General features: G+C 51.9%; 4 protein-coding genes across 5 annotated transcripts; 3 read left to right on the top strand and 1 right to left on the bottom strand.

Annotated features, from left to right (window-relative positions):
- Positions 1 to 2,321: 2,321 nt before the first annotated feature.
- On the top strand, positions 2,322 to 5,618 carry IUM83_16999 (uncharacterized protein; the record flags this gene model as incomplete). Of its 2 annotated transcripts, none has more annotated exons than XM_067941920.1 (5): positions 2,322 to 2,416; positions 2,677 to 2,924; positions 3,017 to 3,195; positions 5,229 to 5,364; positions 5,440 to 5,618. In XM_067941920.1, the coding sequence occupies 5 exons, from the start codon at positions 2,322 to 2,324 to the stop codon at positions 5,616 to 5,618; spliced, it is 837 nt and encodes a 278-aa protein (XP_067792377.1). The 2 variants fall into 2 exon arrangements, with proteins under 2 accessions (XP_067792377.1, XP_067792376.1); XM_067941921.1 differs by having other exon boundaries at positions 3,014 to 3,195.
- Positions 5,619 to 6,817: 1,199 nt separating this feature from the next.
- IUM83_16998 (uncharacterized protein) lies at positions 6,818 to 7,440 on the top strand (the record flags this gene model as incomplete). Its single annotated transcript, XM_067941919.1, has 2 exons — positions 6,818 to 7,226; positions 7,304 to 7,440. 2 exons carry the CDS (start codon positions 6,818 to 6,820, stop codon positions 7,438 to 7,440), a joined length of 546 nt encoding a protein of 181 aa, XP_067792383.1.
- A 205-nt stretch (positions 7,441 to 7,645) lies between these two features.
- On the top strand, positions 7,646 to 8,663 carry IUM83_16997 (uncharacterized protein; the record flags this gene model as incomplete). The annotated part of the gene is made up of 3 exons (XM_067941918.1): positions 7,646 to 7,813; positions 7,897 to 8,278; positions 8,359 to 8,663. 3 exons carry the CDS (start codon positions 7,646 to 7,648, stop codon positions 8,661 to 8,663), a joined length of 855 nt encoding a protein of 284 aa, XP_067792428.1.
- Positions 8,664 to 11,331: 2,668 nt separating this feature from the next.
- Positions 11,332 to 12,946, bottom strand: IUM83_16996 (uncharacterized protein; the record flags this gene model as incomplete). The annotated part of the gene is made up of 4 exons (XM_067941917.1): positions 11,332 to 11,645; positions 11,734 to 12,598; positions 12,660 to 12,676; positions 12,784 to 12,946. 4 exons carry the CDS (start codon positions 12,944 to 12,946, stop codon positions 11,332 to 11,334), a joined length of 1,359 nt encoding a protein of 452 aa, XP_067792386.1.
- Positions 12,947 to 13,981: the final 1,035 nt, after the last annotated feature.

Raw genomic sequence — 13,981 nt, 5'->3', positions numbered from 1 at the left:
GGCCAGCCATCATTATCAAGCCGCTAGCCACAATCAAGACAGCGCGAATCGTCCAACGTCGTGCTGTCAGAAGCAGTTATTGAGACGGAGAGGGGCTGGCCTCCCGCCCGTAAATATAAATATGATCACTTGTAAACGTCCCCCTCGGAGCTCAAGAAGTTAATTGAACAGCGACCGCTGTGTCGAGTGATCCGCGGTGCCAAGACGGACAAAGTCTATCAGTGATAGACAGACTTTCACTGAACCCTACAGATGTGTGCCATTTTGCGCACATTCGGCTGGATTCTCGCCGGAGTCAGAGTTTTGAGCTGCTCCGCACCAGCATCTGCTGCTTGACTGCTGTTTGATCGAGGTATGGACGAATACTAACTATCCGTACAGACTGCTTCGCGAGCACTCTGGCAATACCTTGCTTACCAGACCACCGCGGAGCGACGACGCCTATTATAATATGAACGCTTCGCACTCGTCTTCAGGCTCAACTTCGTCCGAAGGTGACAATGTTGGCGACGTATCCACACCCGTGACCAAGACAGACAGCTCGAACACTGCCGACTCGTGTACTTGGTACGCGGACGAGAGCTGCAAGCGACCGCGCACATGCTACGACTGCTTGAACGTCCCGATCTCCAGCGGGGAGTGCGCCATCATGCCCAACGGCATGTGCGTGAATCTGGACGAGTACTCGCACTTTTTCAGCACTCAGGAGGAATTCGGCATCTACTACAAGTACTACCCGTCCAGCGAATACACGTACTGCAGCGCTGACGACGCGGCGTGCTCAGCATGCAAGTCAACGTGGGTCGGAGACTACAATAATGAAAGCACCATCGAAACGCCGTCGTATTGCACAGGCCTCGACGGCTGCTTGTGTTTAGCTCGGTGTGAGCTGCCCGATTGGGCATCCTCGATCGTGGCAGACCAGTGCAGCCCAAGCGGCAGCATCAGCACGAAAAGCCATACCTCGACAGCAGCTCGAATCGGCTTTGCGCTTGCTATGGGTATTGCGTTCGGTGTCTTGCTTGGAATTTGGGCCATCAAGCTGCTTCTTCGAGGCCGGGGTAATGGTCGAGGTCGCGGATCTTACCTCCCTGGTACGTTGCGTTGGTTGTAGCACCAGCTCATGGAGAATTCGAAGCTCATTGTTCTTGTTTGTGCCATTGCTTGCAGCCGTTCGAGAGACTTGGACCGTGCCACGACGCTCGCCTAAAGGACCGCAGCTTGAACTGACCGCTTGGAAGGAGATGCGTGAGAATCTCATTGCCATCGAGCAGGAAGCCTTCGGAATACGAACCGAAGCGTCCGCAGTCAAGTCACAGTCACGCAGCGAAGACTCAGCGGTAGCAGACGCATTGGAGGAAGGAGACGCCTACCGGGCAATGTCGCCGAGCCAGACTAATGCGCGGCGGCCCGGAGACGCGAATCGATTGCAGTCTTAGTTCCCGCTTCAGAAATGACGACAGGTATCCTGCGACTTCAACTAGTGCAAGGCGCACGCAGCACCAGTATTCAGCGTAGACGAATTGGTTTAAACGTTTTAACACGGAGTGAACAGCGCCACTAGTTTGTTACTTACTGATGGATATGACAGGCCTCCTCCGACACACTGGTGTGGAGATCCATCACTGACGAGTCGTCAATGGCGACAAAAGGCAGCAGCATTCTTGCACGCGTGGAGCGCTGTGTCTGAAAGTGTCATGCTGCCGCAGGTGATTGACATGTACGACGGTGAAACTGACGGTCACTTCTGTAGGCAGATTACACCACACTGGACTGGTGCTAGAGCATTCACTTCTACTGTCATGTGCGCCACCTTGCCGCTACAAACGTGTTGTACCGTCAAATTCGTGTGATGAGATGGACAAACTTCACAGCAAGAGATTGGACGAACGGCGAGTTCACCTCATCGCAAATAGCCAAATGCCAAATGACCGTCCAACGTTTGGTCAAGAATACTTGGCAGTGCTGAAGAGTTAACACAAGATCACATCAAAACGGGTGTGCTTGAGATCTACATGTACTGGTGCAGCGGACCGCAACGACGTTGTTTCCTCGTTTCGGCGCTAGAACCGCGCGATTAAACCGTTTCAGCCGTTGCGTGTTTCTGCAAGCTGAAGATGCGCGAAAGAGACAAGCGCAGCCCATCACCTGTACTAGCCCCACTATGTGCTCCTATCGGAGCCAGTCGATGCACAACAAGTTGTCGCCGCAGGCACTCCACAAAACAAGTGCGCCCGAGTTACCTCGGTGCGATGGCCACGCATTGAGATTCCTCCGCTGGGAATGCCACCGCAAAGTCGAATTTGCTGTCCCGGACCAAGATGGCCTCCAACTCCACCTCATCGTCGGGCGATGCTGCAGGCGACGCCGCCGTGTCCAAAACTACCAGCTTCGATGCGGGCGATTCCTGCACCTGGTACGCTGGCCAGAGCTGCTCGCAGCCTCGGACGGGCTACGACTGCCTCAATGTGCTGCTGTCGACGGACGAGTGCGCCATCGACCCCAACGGCGCGTGCGTCAGCATGTCCGTCTACGAAGAGTACTTGGCCGACCGAGAGTACTACGAGCCTCTGTCGCGGTATTTCCCGGCGTCCAACTACACCTACTGCAGCGCGAACGACTCGGTGTGCTCGACTTGCATCGCCGAGTGGACCTCAACTATGACACGACGGGAAGTACCGGAACCAAGACGTACTGCACGGGATCGGACGGCTGTGTTTGCGTGGCGGCGACGGAAGCTCCGGATTGGAAACAGACAGTCATTGCAAACCAGTGCGATAGCTCGAGCGCCGGTGCAAGCAGTTCGGACGAGTTCTCGTCGGGCACGCGGATCTGCATCATCTTGGCTCTGTGTGTCGGTGGCGTCATGATCTTCTCCATCTTCGCGGTGCGGAGGTGCATCCGGTTAGCTTCTCGAGTTCCAGGTGCGTTTCATAGCGATGGATATCTCTCCAGTTGGCGGGAAAAAAATAACTTATCGCGCTGTGCTGCCGTGTTTTCCATTGCGTTGTAGCAGGGTCTGGTTCAGCACATCACGCTCCGTCGGGACCTCAGCTCAGTTTGGCCGGCTGGAAGTCGCTGCGCGAGAAGCTCATCGAGACCGAACACAGTTTCGTCAGGGGGGACACCACCAGACTGGACGCGACAGCTCGTAGTGCCGAGGCATTGGCAGAAGCACCCGCTGTCACTGTCGAGGTATGCACTGTCGCTCCTCCCCGGCGGCCAGAATCGCCTCCGCCGTTCGAGGCCCAGTACATGATGGCTCCAATGTAGATCTCGGCCAACTACCGAGACCCAGACCTGACGAGCAGAAAGAAGCACGTCGCGAATATTTTTTTATTGCTGTGATACCAGCTGAAGAGCTCACACACCTCAGGCATGGTACTTCGAAGGAATGGTGCTCACCTAAAAGTGCGAACAAGACCACTACTGCATGCTTTGACGTGTGCAGTTGGCATTGCCAGTTTGACATCAGCTGGAAGTGGAGGGAGAAACGTACAACCTAGCAAGTGTGATGTGATGCAGTCTTCCACGAGCCTTCGAACACAATTTGCCATAGCGCTCGGAAAACACGACACTTTCTGGATTCAAGGAAGTCATGATGACTCAACGTAAGTAACCTGCCCCAAAGGCGTGCAGGGGAGAACTGCTCTGGCGATCGCCAAGTTGAGGCGATAATTTATGCCGTCGAGTACCGAAGGATATCCAGTAGGGATAATTTAGGCCCTGGTTTCTCCGTCGGTGTCTGGGTGTGGGGATAAAATGCGAGCTGACATCCATCCCCACGCGACATTTTCTTATACTAGGAAATTGTATGGATATTCTGCTTTGTATCTCCAGACCCATGGCCTTACTGAAATCTTACAATACTATAATAGTTTCGTAGGCGTCCTCGAGGTACATGTGCCTACGGATGGACGATGGTTTTCAGTAGCGTAATGGTCTGGCTTGAGCATTATTGGTACACATGCAGACTGGCACTACATGTTCTTCAACCAAAAGATTGGATGAACCGCGGGCATGTTCACCAACCTCATCGTTTGATCATGATGAACAACAGGGTTTGAAGTCGCACTGTAGCAACCGAGATCAAGTACTACATGTAGAGTCAACGCCGATGGAGTTGGAAGCCCCTCCCCAGAATCATACACATCATACACGTATAGTGGTTCACCTTACAAAACCCGACTGGTGTGACTGAAGGCGCGGTTAGATAATTTGGATTAGCAAAACGAGTACCAACTTATGTCAAATTCGTGGTTTCGCACTATAGCGTCATAGATGAAAGGCCTGTACAGGCCACACATTATCGAATGGCTTTCAGGAAGGTACTGTAGATGCCAATGCAGACGGGGTCGTGGAAGCGTGTGCGTGTTGCCCAGCACTTGTGGAAACGCATCTTGTCTCTTCAAGTGAAACAGGTTCAGGGTCTCATTGGCGACTTCCTTGTGGTAGGCGTAGGATAACAGCTTTGGCAAATTTACTTAGTTTCGCTCCCCCCATACACAATATAAGCAGCGGGGATACAACGTGCAAGCCCAACTTGAACAGGCCCTAGGAAAGGTTTGTCGTCGTGTAGCTACCGCAGCTGAAATACCTAATGAGGAAACTGTACCCGATGTACTTGCCGGAACCGGGTCCCTAATAATGACCATCATTCACACTTGTTTACCAGTTCCCTCGTCTTTTGTCATTTTCCCCAATGTCACACTACAAAAACGAGTGCAACTGCAACCGAGGTATTACCTAGACTAAGCAAAAGCCATGCACCCGCTCCATAATAGAATCTGCTTCGCCGGACCAAGATGACCTCCAACTCCACCTCATCATCGGGTGATGCCGCAGGAGACTCCACCGTGACCAAGACGACCAGCTCCAATGCGGGCGATTCCTGCACTTGGTACGCTGGCCAGAGCTGCTCGCAGCCTCGAACGGGCTACGATTGCCTCAATGTGCTGCTGTCGACGGACGAGTGCGCCATCGACCCCAACGGCGCGTGCGTCAGCGTATCCGTCTCCGAGTCTCTATCTCGATACTTTCCCGCATCCAACTACACCTACTGCAGCGCGAATGATTCGGTGTGTTCGAGTTGCATCGCCGAGTGGACCTCCAACTATGACTCGACGGGAAGTACCGGAATCAAGACGTATTGCACTGGATCAGATGGCTGCGTGTGCGTGGCGGAAACGGAGATTCCGGATTGGGCTCAAACTGTTATTGCGAACCAGTGCGACGATGACTTGGGAAGTCCACTGGAGACCTCGCCGGGCGCGCAGGCACGCATCATTTTGGCCCTGTTCGTCGGTGGTGTTGTGCTCCTATCGATCTTCGTGGTGCGGAGGTGCAAGCTGCTAGCTTCTCCGGGTGCGTTGAAACTATCTCGCCGATGCTCTGCAAAGAAAAACTTCTAACCGTGTTGTTGTTTTGTCTTTGCCTTAGAACCTGACTCGGCTCATCGTTCATCGCCGGGAACTCAGCTCAGTTTGTCTGGATGGAAGTCACTGCGCGAGAAGCTCATCGAGACCGAACACAAATTTGTCAAGGGGGACACCGCCAGACTGGGCATGACAGCTCGCAGCCCCGAATCGCTGGCAGAAACTCCAGTCACCACTGTTTAGAACCATAGTCACTTCCGTCATTCCATGAGGGTTTGAATGTAGTAGGGCGAACAAGTGCCATCATTTTTATTTACCCTGAGATCTGAAATCGAAGAAATCATTGAAGAATTTTTTATATATCTTAAAAGTCATAAAAGTCGAAGATTCGACTACGCTTACTATAGTCGCCCCCTTGGCACCCTGTTTGAGGAAGGTTGCGGCCACGCAGGGGGGCGTCTCGGTGACGGCGGCCAAGTACTACAACCCTACCATCTATGACACCGTGATAGTCGATGCTGCAGATAACTCGGAACGTGAAGGAAATAGAGGTTTGCCACTGCGGAATTCTGGTGCTCCGTTTTATCTAACGGTCGACAACCACCGCCGTAACTGGCTCGTTCAGCGCTACACCGTGAAGCGAATGCAACGAGTTGACTGAGAGCCGACCTCTGTGAGATGTTTGTCTTGGTGTCAATAACTTCCATACGACATTGCAAGAGGTTTAGAGAACGCATGGCCGAGATGACTCGCGCGGTCAGAATACTGTAGATAGCTTCTTTGTCACGGCAAGCAGCAACCCCAGCCAAGTCGCAGATGACCTCGTTCTACATGTATTATGGATGCACGGTTTGATATGCCTGTAGATTTTCACATAGCATGAATGGTAGAAATAAATGCATAGGCACATATCCGCTTAGCAGGAATAACAGGGATCCTTTAGGACAGACTAATTAATTACTGTAATCATCTCAATTTGGTTCAGTACCAGTCTGGTTCGACCAGACCGGTATTAAGGTTACATGTAAAGTGCAGTAGGCGCTTCACAACACAAGATTAGATGAACGCTGTCCATCAAGCAGAATACAGTAGCACTCGCTGCTGCTATGGCATTTTTCTTGTGGGCCCAACAAGTTGCAACAACCTTGCGCACGCTATTGTATACCGTGTCGGTATACTAAAAATAACGGGGAAGGCAGACACTGCAAAACAAGTCCACTAGCCGTACCTCGAAACGAGGCTGTTCGGACTGTTGACCAAAACAAAACTTGCAGCGCAGAAGCAAGATGGTATCGCAAGCTGTCACCAACTCATCATCGGGTAATGCCGCAGGCGACTCCACCGTGACCAAGACGACCAGCTCCAATGCGGGCGATTCCTGCACTTGGTACGCTGGCCAGAGCTGCTCGCAGCCTCGAACAGGCTACGATTGCCTCAATGTGCTGCTGTCGACGGACGAGTGCGCCATCGACCCCAACGGCGCGTGCGTCAGCGTATCCGTCTCCGAGTCTCTATCTCGATACTTTCCCGCATCCAACTACACCTACTGCAGCGCGAATGATTCGGTGTGTTCGAGTTGCATCGCCGAGTGGACCTCCAACTATGACTCGACGGGAAGCGCCGGCAACAAGGCGTACTGCACGGGTTCGGGCGGCTGCGTGTGCGTGGCGGCAACGGAGATTCCGGATTGGGCTCAAACTGTTATTGCGAACCAGTGCGACGACGGCTCGGGAAGCCCACTCGAGTTCTCGCCGAGCACGCAGATTAGCATCATCTTGGCTTTGTGTGTCGGTGGCATTGTGCTGTTATCGATCTTTGTGATGCGGAGGTGCAAGCTGCTAGCTTCTCCAGGTGCGTTGAAAATACCTCGCTGAGTTGTTGCAAGTTGAAAGTCATCTAAACATGCTGTTGTCTGTCTTTGCATTTAGGACCCGGCTCAGATCGTCGTGCTTCGTCGGGAGCTCAGCTCAGGTTGGCCGGATGGAAGTCGCTGCGCGAGAAGCTCATCGAGACCGAGCACAATTTCGTCAAGGGGGACACGGCCACCCCAGCTGCCACTGTTTAGGCTCGTTGCCACCTCCATAATATGGTCTCAATCCACGTCAGTTTTTTAGTTTACCTATTCATTTTGAAGCGGAGATGGTGTTCGGTTAAGTGCGAGGTACCTTGAAGCTGCGGCACCACCAGACCACTGTGAAGATGTGCGGTGCCATGGGCGGATGTACCATCGCCAGCGAAGAAAGAGTCTCTAAAGTGGGAAACAGTTCGCCATGGCCTCCTCCTCGAGCTCCAACGACAGCTCTAGCGCCGCGGCGGAGGTGACGACACCCTCCAACGTCTCCACCAACGGCGACTCGTGCACGTGGTACGCGGGCGCGAGCTGCGAGCAGTCCCGGACCTGCTACGACTGCCTGAACGTCGGCGTCGTGGGCGACTCGGTACCCTTTAGCACTAGCCTAACCGGTTAACACTAGCCTAAACTTTAACACCAACTAAAAAAAAATATTGTTGCATACGGCAGTGTGCAGTGGGCAACATCGGCGAATGCGTAAGCACTTCGGAGCGAGTCGAGGGAGAATCGTACTACCTGGCAGCCGACACTGTCTACTGTGAGTCGTCGGACCCAATTTGTTCCACCTGCCGCGCTCGGTGGCTGGAGGAGTTTGCCTCAAGTGGAGAAGTCAAGTCTTCGGCCGTGTGTTCCGGAGAGAATGGCTGCATCTGCCTCGCAGTTTGTGAGCGGGAGGCAAGGAACTCGCTGGTGATTCAGCACGAGTGTCCGGCCTACGAGAGAGCCAAAGTCGGCAGCATCATGCTGATCATCGCCATGGGCTTCGCGTCGTTCATCGTGTTTTCGATGCTCACCTATTGCCTCAAGCGGCTGTTGAAGTGCACTGTTCCCTGTACGGGTTTTTGACAACTTTACAATTCTTGGGGTTATGATGATGGTGTTAACGTTTTGGGTCTCATATTTTGAATTTAGGGTTTGAAGTGTACCCGGTGGATTCGTCCATGGTGGGGAGTCGACGTCCGCCCAGGTCGCCTCGTGGTCCGCAGTTGGCGTTGTCGGGGTGGAAATCCATGCGAGAGAAACTGATTGAGACGGAGCATGACAACGGGACACCGGTGGCAGGGCCAGCGGGGGTTATGCGGATCCAGTTGTCGGCGACGGAGGGCACGTCGGTGATTGTCGAGGAAGGGGAGGGTTTCCGCCCTGCGTCACCGAGCGAGCAGTATCGCACTCGACACCCGGAAGAAATTGCACCCGCTCTGGCCATGTTGCGTTAGTTGATACTCGGTTCTCCTTCAAAGCAAGTGAGTGGTGCAATATTTTTAGTGTTCAAGTCGTGGTTTTGCTGAACCTGATGAAAATTCGTACTGTTGGAGTGGATTTCAAACGTTTTGTGTTCCAACTCCTATCGTGATACTTTTGTGTTCCAACTCCTATCGTGATACTTTCTCTCTTGCTTCAGAAAAATGGTGACAAGATCTTCATGTAGTGACTCACTGAGCGCAGCTTCACATCCACATTTTGGCGACAGATGTGCAGTTGGGTAACAGTCATTATTACGTTTAAAGTGTTTTGTACTCCCAATCCCGTCCGGAGCTTCAAGTGTTGGCGATTCGGAGTAATCTGATGCCAAATCTCTGATGGCCAGCAATTCCAACGGTTTACTGTATTGCGAAGTATGATTCACTGCCCATAACGAAAGTTCCCATGGCACCGAATCCACACGAGCAGGGATACTATACGCCTTATCATGTATTCTGTCGCCAGTTGTGTCAAACCGAGGAATCCGTTCGGAGATCACTAAAGTGCTCCCCGACGCGTTGCCATCCAATGGGTAATCCAGATAAATCGACCATTTCGCTGCAGGTGACAACATACAATGATACGAAGTGATCAATGTATCCGTGATGAATTGTATGCCAAGCACGCAATTATCGCCCTACGATGCCGCTATCGCATTCCGTGACTGGATTAAAATACAAGCCACGGTAGGTCTGGGCAACCTTACGGTATCTGGTGACAATATAGTTAAAGTTACGGGATGATCTGCAACCTTCAATATTACTCACTTAGATTACTAGTATTTGGTTCGTGAATTCTTTTACCAACACGTCTGAATACTCAAGATCAAACTGGCGGGCAAGGTAGGAAAGCTTGGCTGCGAGGGCAACCAGCTTTCGAGCAAGTGCAGCTTAGCCGAAGCCTGGGCGTACGATTCGGCTCCGTAGCCGAAGTGTCGACCTGAACTGACTTTCGCGGCTTGCAGCAGCACAAATGCGCGCGAATACATTCCTAGGTGAATGAATGCTGGTGCGATGCATGAGAACGTCTGCTGGTCAGTCACACCCTCTCGGATATCTTGCATCAAAATCGTAAGATTCACATTTGTCCCCATGTTTGCCGGCGCAACCGAAAAACGCTGAAACCCGTTTGTAAGGCGAATAAACGTCGGGTATTCTTCTCCAGGAGCATTCCCTGGGAGAGTACCGAGTGGGAATTTGGTGATTGTCTGTCGAATAGGAAGCCACACTGCACTCGGTAGATTGGCAACACACGCCGCTAATGATCCCAATATATCCTCCTGTATTGTGTTGATGATTCCAGACGTAGACTCTGTAGAGGTATCAGACCTCAATGGTCCAGTGTTTAGATCCAGATTGCTGGTCGACGCCGCAGTGCTATCTTTTGGATCCATAATACCATCCATTATCATCGTAAAAATCTGCGTACCAAATTATCCGTTTTGCTGTTGGCGTCCACTACTCTCTGCCATGATGACTTTCTCCATTACTGCAGTTTGTATCTGTGTCTGCCATTTCTTCCAATTTTGACAACAGGCAAGGCAACACCACCGTCTTGCAGGACTCGATATCTCCACAGGAATCCAGAAACCCATAACAATCATCGCAAGAACTCCCAGCCGCACCAAAAGTATCCACACGACGAGATGAATGAGCTCCCACTAAAGGATACGCGTCCGAAGGAACGATGTCTCGCTTGCCAGTATCCTTCGTGATGGAAGCGCTACTCGTACGATATTGGAATTGACACGATGGGAGGAGTGTCAAGCGTAGGTTGCCATAAGCTCTGTAAACATTGAGCTTGTCACGGTGCGCGAGTCCAGCAACTCAACACGAATCTGCACGAGCAATTGGTCCCGAGCGGATCGTCTCTGACTGCGCTGTCGAAGACGCAGCAGCGTCGTTCTTCGGTTAGTTTGGAACCACCAACGCGAGACCTCAGTGTTAGCTGCAGTGGATTCTGGAATTATCGGCAATATGTCCTTCGGGTTGTATCCGTCGAAAGTAGTGTAGACCACCGGAGGGTTAGCGTCGTATTGGTGCAGGTAAAAGAGGTCCAACTGGAACACCGACGACATTTGCAGCTCTAGACAACTGCGCGCTGTCGCACACAAGTGGGTCAGCTCTCGGTGCAACAAACTCGGACACCATCGAAAATCTTGAACTGGGGTCTCCAAACTGAACGTGGTGGCTAGCAGAGGAGGACGGTTAAATCATCCCGGCGATATGTGGCACATTCACACGTGTAGTTGAAGCTGCTGCGGAACGTTAACCATACGCGGAATCTTTGGTTGACACCTCTGGAAGCAGATGCATTGACCTCATGATCTCGAGTTGTTTGCCAGGAGACGCTCTTTGGGTATGACTTAACAGCAGTTGACGCGCGTCAACAAGTCTGCATTTTAACATTAATTGCGCACTCCTTGACGGTTCACCTGTCGAAGATAGTTGTTTTCAGTTCACCCGCTAGTGTTGTAGCATATACTGCATCCTCAACGTCCGTTACCACGCATACATAGCTCTGTCAAGCTTGTTCCTACTGCGCACTGTGCGCAGCGCACAGACTTTAAGTTCCACTTTAGTTGAAGGCTTCACAACTTGTTCATCTCTTGACGTCTCTGGTAGAGATTCCGCGGAGCGCTGGTTAAATGGATGCGCGCGAGTGTATTGCCACTGGTGATGGTCGAGCTGGCGACGGAGGTGGGGCAGGAAGCACCGGCACACTCGGAGAAAGCGGCCTGTAGCCGTCGCCTTCCTCTACTGTTACCATCGGAGCATCGTCTGGAGCGTCAGCGAGTCGATGACCGAGAAAGTCTTCGTTGCTGACGTTCCGCTCGTCGGCAATTAGACCATTGCGCATCTCTTTCCAAGCAGACAGCTCTAGAGCAAGGCCAGTGGTAGGCTGCCGGCGCACAGCAATACTCTGCGCTAGCATGTTGTGCCATCGAGTTTCCCTTCCTAAATTACATGAACATCATGTCAAATGCAAAATAGTTAGTACCGTCAACGCACGTTCACAACACAGAAGGAGAAAAAAAACACTTACGACGAGCACGGGACATTTTGAAGAGCTGCAAAAACGCTGACAGCGCGAGCAAAATGGCTATCACAACAATAGCCGCAATACCGATGGGCGGGATGCTGGACCCAGTGGTATTGTCCGTAGCTGACGAGGTTTCACACCCTTCCGCCACCACGGTCGACTTCCAATTCGGCGACTCGCAAAATGCCACGCAAACACATTCGTTCTCGCCAATACAATACATCGACAGATTCGCTTTTCCAGAATACGCGCCGACAAACTCACCACTCCGGCATTTCGTGCACGTGGCGTCGTCGTATTCACAGTAGGTAGTATTCGTCGACGGGAAATAGTGCGCCGCGCTGTCGGAATACACTCTTCGGTAATCCAGCGTGTAGTTGTACTGGTCAATCGTGGTGCAATACCCCCCGGGGGTGATGGTGCATTTCTGGCCGCTGTAAAGTGCCGAGTTGAGACAGTCATAACAGGTCCTCGGCGTCTGGCACAATGTCGAGTTCTGGTACCACATACACTCGTCGTCTGCAGCATAGGCGTCTTTGGTGGCTGGCACCGTCTCACTGCTGGACGCCGAAGCGTCAGCTTCCGCCGACGTTGATGACGAATTGGACGCTAGTGGACAAGTGGTGGTCTCGTTGTTTTCTTTCAGATACGCCGCGAGTCTCGCGAGCGTATCGTTCCACCAGGACTCGGATTCGCACACGGCAATGCAGACACAGTCATTGGAGCCCGTGCAGTACACCGACGGGTTGTTGTTCCCGACCGTGAAAGTAGTTTCTTGACAGGAATTACACACCGAGTCATCGGGTTCGCAGTAGGTGGTATTGACCTCTGGGAAGTAATTGTAGTGGATCGGGTACGTGAACGCCGACTGCGCGCGCCGGTAGTCCTCCGTATAGTCATAGGCCGAGATGTTTTCGCACAGTCCGTACGGCGTCAGCACGCATTCCTACATGGAGGTAAAACATAAATTAATTATTAAAAAATAAATTAATGTTTATGCATAAGAAATCCTGTCAGACTTGATGCGAAAAAAAATAAAGAACAAGTGCAGACCGTTACTCAGCGCCGAGTTGAGGCACGAGTAGCAGGAGCGAGGCTCAACGACGCACGTGTCGCCGATCGTCACCTGCTCCCAGGCGCAGTCCGAGGCCGTCACGGTGCTGCTGTTGGCGGCAGAGACAATGGCGCTCGAGGAGCCTGAGGACGAGAGCGACATGCCGTCGAGGGAGGAGTGCACTGCGGGCTGCAGCTCCTTTGCTCCGTGTCTCTTTATATCGATGCGACTGCGATATACTTAAGGTGTAATGGACGGTGTTTGAATAAAGTTTGAGGATGCAAGTTATTTGTGTGAATTGGAATATACAGGATCCGTGGTTTGTTGTGGGAGGGTGTGATGGGTACAGTCGCACCGAGCGGGCATTCCTGGTTTATGAGATGGCAGCGCTTCTATACTAAGTAGTGGTGCAGGTATCAATCCAGTGGTCAAGGTAGGCAAGGTCTACAAAGTCTGCTGTTATCTTGTGAAGCAACATCGTAGCCGCACCTCTTGCCAGGTTGATGAGACGATGGCTGGCCGTCAGGGATTGGTAGTAAAATCACGACTAGTACTATACACTACTAATAGTATAGAATTAGTATTAATAGTATTAATACAAGTATAGTCATTAGAACTAACATAAACTTAGTAGAAAAAACACGATATTAGTACTAAATACTACTAAAAATCCTACAAAATTCTAGTAATAAGTTCAAGGTCAATATCACGTGCAATGGGTGACAAACGGGTGGTTGGTGAACTGCTCTGTCGTATTGTCCTGCTCATTTTGCGTTTTCCTCCCTGAAGATCGCAAACGGGTCGGATGAGGGGCTCCAAGGTCGGTTGCTGTTTGCTTTATGAGACGGAAACGACGCCGCGTTGCATCTGAGTCCATCCTGTTCATCATACCTGCAGCGACAAACTGACAAACTCATTTTGCAGTCCAGGGCGCGTTCTAACCTCAGTAATAACGTTCATCCGGACGGTGAGCCCCCCCCAGCAATCAGTCAAGGGATATCTGTGTCGGATCAGCTACGGGGGTGGATGAAGCTACTCTCGCGGATTCTGATAGCCTTATTCAAGCAACAGCGAGTCGTAAATCTGGTGTTAGGATTCCGGTAGATACTGGCCGTTACAACCCTTCCCGAGCTCGGGATGCCGTGTGGAGTGTTATTCACATGCGTTGCTCCCCAACAGTTATTCAAGAGCGAGTCT

Source organism: Phytophthora cinnamomi, assembly GCF_018691715.1.
Source record: "Phytophthora cinnamomi strain GKB4 chromosome Unknown Contig35, whole genome shotgun sequence".
Classification (NCBI taxonomy): domain Eukaryota; phylum Oomycota; class Peronosporomycetes; order Peronosporales; family Peronosporaceae; genus Phytophthora; species Phytophthora cinnamomi.
This window is presented reverse-complemented; position numbering and strand designations above follow the sequence as displayed.